The sequence below is a fragment of the Fukomys damarensis genome, unplaced genomic scaffold, assembly GCF_012274545.1.
Source record: "Fukomys damarensis isolate Sample0158 unplaced genomic scaffold, DMR_v1.0_HiC HiC_scaffold_37, whole genome shotgun sequence".
In the NCBI taxonomy this organism is placed as follows: domain Eukaryota; kingdom Metazoa; phylum Chordata; class Mammalia; order Rodentia; family Bathyergidae; genus Fukomys; species Fukomys damarensis.
The window spans coordinates 24299496-24307714 of NW_022900949.1; the positions used below are offsets into that span (position 1 = coordinate 24299496).

Consider the following 8219-nt stretch of genomic DNA (forward strand, 5'->3'; position numbering starts at 1 on the left):
TTTTTTTTTTTTTTTGGTACGGGGGATTGAACTTGGGTCTTTGCGCTTGCAAGGCAGGCCACTGAACCGCTGAGCTAAATCCCCGGCCCTAAACTCTTTAAAAATCAAAATTAAAAGTTTTCATAACTACACCGAGTTTGCTCCAAGAGAATAAAAAAAAAAAAATCAAAGTTTCTGAATTTCCTGAGGGACAATGTAAAATTAGAGAGTATACGGTGGACCCTTGACTTACAAACTCGATTGGTTCCCGAGGGCTAGTGGTAACTTAGTTATGCTGAGATCTGGATGTTTCCCTGGGTACCCGCTATAGACAACAAGAGGCAGATGAATGTTCCATTAGCCTAATTAACACAAGTCATTTGTATGTCAGGCTGGTCGCACTGTAGTCTCATGAATAGGGCCAAAACATGCAGATAGTTCTTATGCAAGTGTGAGGAAGTGATAGTCATTTGCCATGGCACCAATGCTGAAGTAAACTTACTTAACTGCATACTCCAATCAAAGCGAATTTCTTTTCTTTTCCTTTATTTTATATAACTAATTAAGTACTGACTAGGCACTTGCTCATGTGCTTGAACGAAAACTGTATGTAAATCTGACCAATCATGTTTACCCTGCTGGTGGTTAACAATAAAGAAGAAAACAAAATCCCCAGGGAATGTCCCTAAGTGGTAAAATCTGTATATTTCACACACAGTTTGTGTGAAGGAGGGTATGTATGGGACAGCGTAAAAGTGCACAGACTTAAACAAAGCACCTTGTGGATTAAAGTACGAGGTAAATTTTTAATTAAAACTTTAAAAGTTTGAGTGCTAGAACATTACCATTCTTTGAGAACTCCATTTTCTATTCCAAAAGCCATGAACCGCACATTACTTCTCCACTTCCAGGAGAAAATGTAGATTACTGTTTTTTAAAGAAATGCAAAGGATGCCTCTGACTACAGCGCCAAATTCTAAACATCTAATCAGTCTTCAGTTTTTTAGCCACAGTAAAAATAATATAAGCCATCTGCAGTGAAAGACTAGTGATTTTAAGGGCCTTACATGGGAGGAAGGAGAGACTCGTTTTTCTGCTTTCTCTTTTGTAGTATCTTTCTGAAGCTATTTCCACTCCAAGTTTTAAATTTTAAATGTTCTGAGTTTGTTTCTAGGTATGCCTCTAAACCTCCAAATAACATTTTCCAAACATTTCACTAAATCTTGTACACTTTAAAGCCAACTTTAAGCCTACCTACAGTAGTCAATACTGTCAAACCTATTTCTTACATTCACTTTCTCTATTTAGCTTGGGCCACCTATGATTTTTTTGGGAGGGGCAGTACTGAGAACTGAACACAGCCCCGTACACGCTAGACAAGATATCTCCTTTCTCTCACTGAGCCACAGCCTCAGCTCTTACTTTGAAATAAGTTCTCAGTAGTTTTCCAGGCTGGACTCTATCTTGCAACCCTCTTGCTTCAGCCTCCTTCAAAGAGCACTCATTTTTGGGGGGGAGCTGGCTTGGAGTTTCAGTCTTCACAATAATATTAAATGAGTAAAATCAGTATGAAAAAGCTAACCCTGAATGCAAAGCAGTTTCAGATGTATACAAACCCTGGCTAACTAAATATTGACAGCCTGATCACATTATCCCTGCAACAATGGAAAGTTAAACAGAACTGGAGCTTGGGGTATCATCTAAAGGCAATAAAATGACCCAACCACTTCCAACCAATTAGTAAAACCAGAAAAATAAGCAAGGTAAACTTTCTAGAAGAGGTTACTTCCAACATTCACTGATGCTTTATAATTACTTTTAAATTTTCTTAGCATGCTTGTTTTCGCTTTTGTATTGTCATTAGCTACTAGTTTGATTTAAGGTGAATATTAGTTATTAAGTGATACTTTATTTTCCTACTTGATTGCATTCATATACTAAATGAAATGATTGAATGGGAATCAGATAACAGAATAAGTTTAATTCCATATCACACACATTTCCCTATTATTTGGGGCTTTAAAAACTGTTAGTAATAAAGGCTCAGAATTTTCAACCTAAAAGACACGGGAGAGCTCTAATTTGCTGAAGTTCCTCACTACGGGAAAAACCAAAAGCAGGTCAACTAAAAAAAAAATGATAAATGGTCAAGTTAAGATGCAAACCTATTTCTTCAGGTAGCCAATACAATATTCTACTAGATACAAGATAGCATGTGTATCTTAAAATGATTTTACCTAAACCAAACAGAAAATCATCTCTTTGAACTGATTTTAAATGTGAAGATTTATTGGCTCCAAAGACAGATTTAAAATTACATTCAAAGGTGGTCTCCAAAAATGAACCTCAACAAAACTTACTCATCGAGTCGTATCACTACATTTTCCTAATGCATGGTTTTACAAAGTTAAGGATTAAATAAATGAGTGCCATTCAGAAATGATTCCATCTAACATTTCACCTAAGTAACTATACCAAGGACTTAAAAAAAGTCAGTTTTGTTCAAAATCTTCTTTGCAGGGGCAGGGATTTAGCTCAGTGGTTCTGCTGACTGCCTTACAAGCACAAAGCCCCAAGTTCGATCCCCGGTACCAAAAGAAAAAGAAAGAAAGAAAACAAACAAAATCTTTGCTTTGACATTTCTGTAACTCTTCAGAGAATATTATTAATAGCACTGTCTGTGTCACTCACTGTTTCTGCTGAAAACAATTATTCTCTTTATACTTTTGATAGTCAAGATTAATCTATGCTTAACCAAAATGGCTATGGTTATGCCGGGTACTGCCATTTAAAGATTATTTTAATTAATAAAACTTGTATTACCTTTCCAAAGAATACATAATAAAATAATACCTTTAAGTATACTGACACAAGGATCTAAAAGCAAAAAATATTTAATCCTTAGTTTTCAACAGGTTATATTTACAGATTTTAGAGTTTTAGAAATTAAATTACACTAATCATAAAAATATTCTGTAAATTCCTTTAAAAAGGGATTATTGATCCTAAAAGAATTCTCAAAATGCTTTCAATAAGAATGACTGGGTTAAAGATAAAGAACATAAAATGTTTAGAATTAAGGAAAATGTCATATTTGAACATGGCATGGTAGTTACATATTTTAGCTCTAACATGTTAAAAATCTTTTGGTTAAAATTTAATTATTTATCCTCCAACTGAAATAAAACGTAGACTGATCTAAGGGAAATGTGCTGAGTTCCTTGCTTTCTACTTATTAGTAACTTTGCTAAGTAAGATGCGAAGCTGAAAGAGAAGGTAAAATTCAAATCATTCCCTTCTTAAACTACTTAGCTGTTAGTGTGACTCTGAAGCACAGGGACAGTACAAGCTCGAGGACTTATCTCAACATGTGAATAAAGGCACAAACACACCACATTTCTTAAGATATTTGTCTTACAAAGTTGGCTGTTTTGCAATCAATGTCAAGTCAAAATCAATGTTTTAGTATTGGATACTTGCTGGGGTCAGAACATTCTCTTGGAGTAAAGGATCATCAGTTTTCACATTATTCTAACAGGAAAGATCTGAGGAAAACCTTTTCACCTTTCAAAAAGTGTTACTTGAACCTCCCAATCACTGGCACAAAGTCTACATGAACGGAGAGATCACCCTCAATAAATACGCACATCACTTCTAATGCAAAAGTAACAGACTTTTAAAAAAAAGATTCAGAAAATAAGTGGTATTTTAAACCAAATTGGACATCTGAGTCTATTCTAGTAGCTGTTTGACAAAATACAATTGACTGTTAAAAACACTTTCAATATAATGCTGATGTGGTAATATAAAAAATAATCATATAGTTTGATAGAAGAAAATTGAGCCAGCCACTCTTATTAGATACAAGGCAGATTATTATTTCATAAGGAAATACTTGAGTATTAAGTCTGTTTTCTGAAAACAGACTTAATGAGAATCATCCTTAGTATTTATGGTAAACAATAAAACCAAGTAGAAATTCAGGCAAAATGTGCTTTAGGCAAAGGGTATTTGTGTATCGCGCACACACACACCACAGAGCATCCAGAGGGGTTACAGCTGCTTTTCTCTCACATTCTTGATCATGGTTACATTAAAAACAAAACTAAACTTATCCACTACTTAGTATACAATCAGTAAGAGAAAAGGTTCAAAATAAAAGTAAACAATTTCCCCAAATCCAGAAAGCTTTCTTCCGGCCACTTTTCATTCCAGGGTAGGCTACTACTAAACGAAAATCAGAGAAATGTTGCCAAGTTCCACTAAATAATTCATCTAAATAAAATTAACCAAGCACATCTGAAAAGAGCAAAATTAATAAACTTATAGATAAATATTAAAATTAAAATATCACTTTTGAACAGGAATTTTGAAATTCTTATGAACACTGAAATTTTTCTTGATCCTGATGAAAAGATACGGCAAAAATGAATTACTAGGTACACATTCTATCCCTTTCATTACAGCAAAATTTCTTTCACTTGAAATAAACAAGAATGAAGTTACATACTGTCCTCCCTCTTAATTTAAGGTATGTACTGCTTAGAGTATTTTTCATATTCGACAACTGCCTCAAAGTTTTAGTTGTATTCAACAAATAAGCTTTTGATAGATTATGACTTCTCCATTTTATTTTTTTAATTTGTAAGTTAAGGATGTCAACTTTTCAGTGTCACAGTAATATCCTAAAAAGTAAGATTAGATTTAGTAGTTTGCTATGTGATTTTAGAATACAAAGTATAATTATAAAGATGGCAATGTTTCAAGCCTATTACACAACACCCACAAAAAGATTTAAGAAAAGCACCATTTTTTTAAAAGTAATATTGCGCTGGTGGCAAAAATGCTGACATGCATTTCAAATTTTAAGAAATAAAAAAAGGATTGCTCACTTCTGCTTTAGGTACTTCCCAAAGCAGAAACGATCACTCCTGCAAATAAAAGAGCTGCAATTTTACTAACAAAATGGTTTTTAAATGAATAGTATATTTTAATTTCAGTGCTAGTACACTGTAATGACTTGATAGTTATATATGCATTGAATAACGTAACATTCTTAAAAATACCAGCTTTAGCCAACAATATCTACTATGAAAGCTGGGTTCTCAAATACCTCATCCTGATTAGTTTTGGACCAAATCTTGCAGGCAGAAAAGTGAAATAAATTCCTTCAGATAAACAGAATACTTAATTTACATGTCAATAGCAACTTAAAATTATACCGCCACGTGCAACAATGTGAGGGAAGTTAAAAGGCAAGTATTTATGACGTTTAATTTTAATTTTCCTTTTTATATATACCTTCCAGGAAGATTTCTTTCTACACTTGATCTTAGCCAAAAGGCCGAGAAACAATTAGATTTCTTTCTTTATAATAAATTCTGTTCAAAAGATAAAGAGTTCATGGAGGGATTATGTTTTGTACCAGAGAAGTCCGCAAGCAATAGCAGGGGATTCCCACCACTGCTCGGTCAAACTGTAACCCTCTGGGAGGGCGGGGGTGGGAGTCAAGAACCGAAAGAAATTGGTCAAAAAGGTTATATCAATACTTCTGAAAACACTGAACACGTGACAAACAAGTGTTTTACAAGGCAGTCACTGAATAATTAAAGTAAGCAGTCGGAAGGGTTCTTGTCGTTGAAAACATACATAATGTTCATCCAACCGAAGATTAGTGCATTTAAAAAGAAAATTATGAAAAAAAATCTTTTATGTTCCAGTTCAGCTGCACTTGATTCAAGTGTTGCTTATAGAGGTTTGTGTTGTTATAAATTAAACATGCTGCTGCCTTAGCAGCCAAAGATACTAGGAAAAAATGTTCATGTCACAGATTAAATAGAAGAGTCTCTTTCCAGCAAAAATATTATCTCACGCCAATCCGGGAAGTCATCCACTCCAGACCTTGGCATAACCTAATCAAAAGGAAGAAGCATTTCCAAAATTAAAAACTTTCTGCTTAAAAACTGAAAAGCAGGCTTATTCGTTTTAAGTCTTACTTAAAAGCACGGGTCAAAGGGTGTACATGTAGCTATTATACCAAAAGCCATTTCTAACGGGAGAAAAACTAACAAGCTGGGGTGGTACGAGGATGAGTGCGTTCCTAGGTATGAACTGGGTCACCCATTCATAACATTTTTTTCCTCGCCTGATCCCCCCTTTCAAACTCTTAGGGAAGGAGGAAAGCACTACGACGGCATTTGCCTCAAACATTTCTCGTCCCCAGCGCACTCGGGGTAATAAAGGAGACGTGCTCTTGTGATAAGCTGGATGTGTAGGTTTAAGTCTTTGGAGAAAATATGTATTTCTTCAATCTTTAGTTCCAGTGACACCATTTTCTCTTAGTAGGTGACTGATTCAAGCGGCGGAGGAACAACAAAAATATGTGGATTGTGGGAAGTTTATTACTGCCCCTTTTTCAGTTAGGTTTACATTCAAAATGATGAAGTCAGCAATTTTGTTTACGAAAAGGACTTAACCTTCAAAAGAGACAATATAAAACTATTTTTAAATTAAGAACAACAATGAAAGGAGCAGGAGCAAGAAGAAAACAAGTTGGCCTCAAAGGGGGAAAGACATTCGAAGCCTTAACACTCACCCCTCCCCTGTTAGAGCACAGCAGGACTGAATGTGCCACGGGTGGTCCTTAATGGAGCTAAGGGTGAGGTATTTAGAGATCTCAGCAGCGGTCATGCACCCTTTCATATCCTGCTTGTTGGCAAAGATAAGCACAGCTGCCTTCCTTAAATCCTGCAATCAACACAAATATCTGTTATGTGAAATAGCAGGAGTCAAACTAAAGCAAAGAAGCCGGGGTGTAAAATGTGCGCAGCTGCACTGTTCTAATTAGAGGCCCCTACTTTAAAGTGTTCAGGCATTCATATTTAACTTTAAAAATTTACTGAAATAAAAGTAATCTCAAATAAGCACAATTTAACAATTCACTCTAACAAAGATAGATTAACATAAGCCAGGCAATTATAAGTAATTGTTTTTCTTTTTTGGTACGGGGAATTGAACTCGGGACCTTGAGCTTGCGAGGCAGGTGGCGGAACCACTGAGCTAAATCCCTGGCCTAAAAGCAATTTTCTATTTTCAGGCTAAAGGAGTCAACTTAAAAAGAAAATTAAAAAATGAACCGAAATATGTATCCATATTTTTTGTATGTGGTACTGGAGATCAATTTTACACCAAGCTGGACTACTGGCCCCTGCACCGTGAAGTCCAACGTAACAGTATGGTAGCATGTCACCAAATCCTGGAGCGCTCCCAAATCCAAAACAGAACACCAAAGTGGGAGGCAGGCAGCGCTTCTTTTCAGTCTTTGTTTGACTTAATCTCACTGATTAATGGTAACTGCGCTGTGGCACTGTTTGTTTGTTTGTTTTTGGTAACTGGGTTTTGCTGTTTCTCACAATCCTCTCAGACTCCTGAGTTCAGGGATTCTAGGCATGAATCCGGCTTAGCGGCTTAGCGAGCACTGCTCCTTCTTGCATGCAAACATTAGAAAAAATGTAAACAGTCATTAATAGAAATGATTAACTGTGGAATACTGTATCATTAAAAGAGATGAACTAAAGCTGCTTGCACTGACATGCCATGCTAAATCTCAATGTGAGAAGTACAAGTTACAGAAAGACAAATATAATAATTTTATATAAGGTTTTAAAAACACAGAATACCATTATTTGGTACAATTTGTATTCAAATGTACAATTTGTATTAAGATGTACAAAAATGTATATAGGAATAATAATCACTACTTTTATTGGTTACCTCTGAGACAGAAGCTAAAAAAAATCAGATCGAAAGGTCTCGCTTCAAACCTCCTAAAGTAGCTGGGATTACAGGCATGCACCACCTCGCCTGGCCAATGTTATTGTCTTTTTGTTTATCTCTAATATGTAGAGTTAAGTGATCTCAAACTATTCATTAAGGAACTTTTTTAAAAAAAAGAACTTTTGGCCATTACAAAGAAAATCTTTTTTTTCTTGTTCTTATCATAATTTATTAAACTTTTAAGGCATAAATAAATAAGTAGTCTTAAGTTTTAAAAGTCAAAGTAGTAATAGTAGTATACAAATTAATGTGTTAGGTTTTTTTTGGGGGGTACTGGGGATCGAACTCGGGACCTTGTGCTTTCAAGGCAGACAGCAGAACCACTGAGCTCAATTAAATGCCCAGCCATACTGTGTTTTTAAGTTTGAAAAAGTAGTGATTTTTTTTTTTTTTTTTTTTTATGA

General features: G+C 35.1%; 1 protein-coding gene across 3 annotated transcripts in view; it reads right to left on the bottom strand.

Moving 5' to 3' along the window:
* Positions 1 to 64: 64 nt before the first annotated feature.
* Positions 65 to 8219, bottom strand: part of Arl5b (ADP ribosylation factor like GTPase 5B) — a 27303-nt gene continuing 19148 nt past the window's right edge. For all 3 annotated transcript variants that reach the window (XM_010608540.3, XM_010608538.3, XM_010608539.3), the window contains exons 5-6: positions 6575 to 6726; positions 65 to 5891 (exon numbers count right to left, since the gene is read on the bottom strand). In XM_010608540.3, coding sequence (XP_010606842.1) covers positions 5843 to 5891; positions 6575 to 6726 — 201 coding nt within the window. In that variant the 3' untranslated portion in view covers positions 65 to 5842. The remainder of the gene's footprint in view (positions 5892 to 6574; positions 6727 to 8219) is intronic.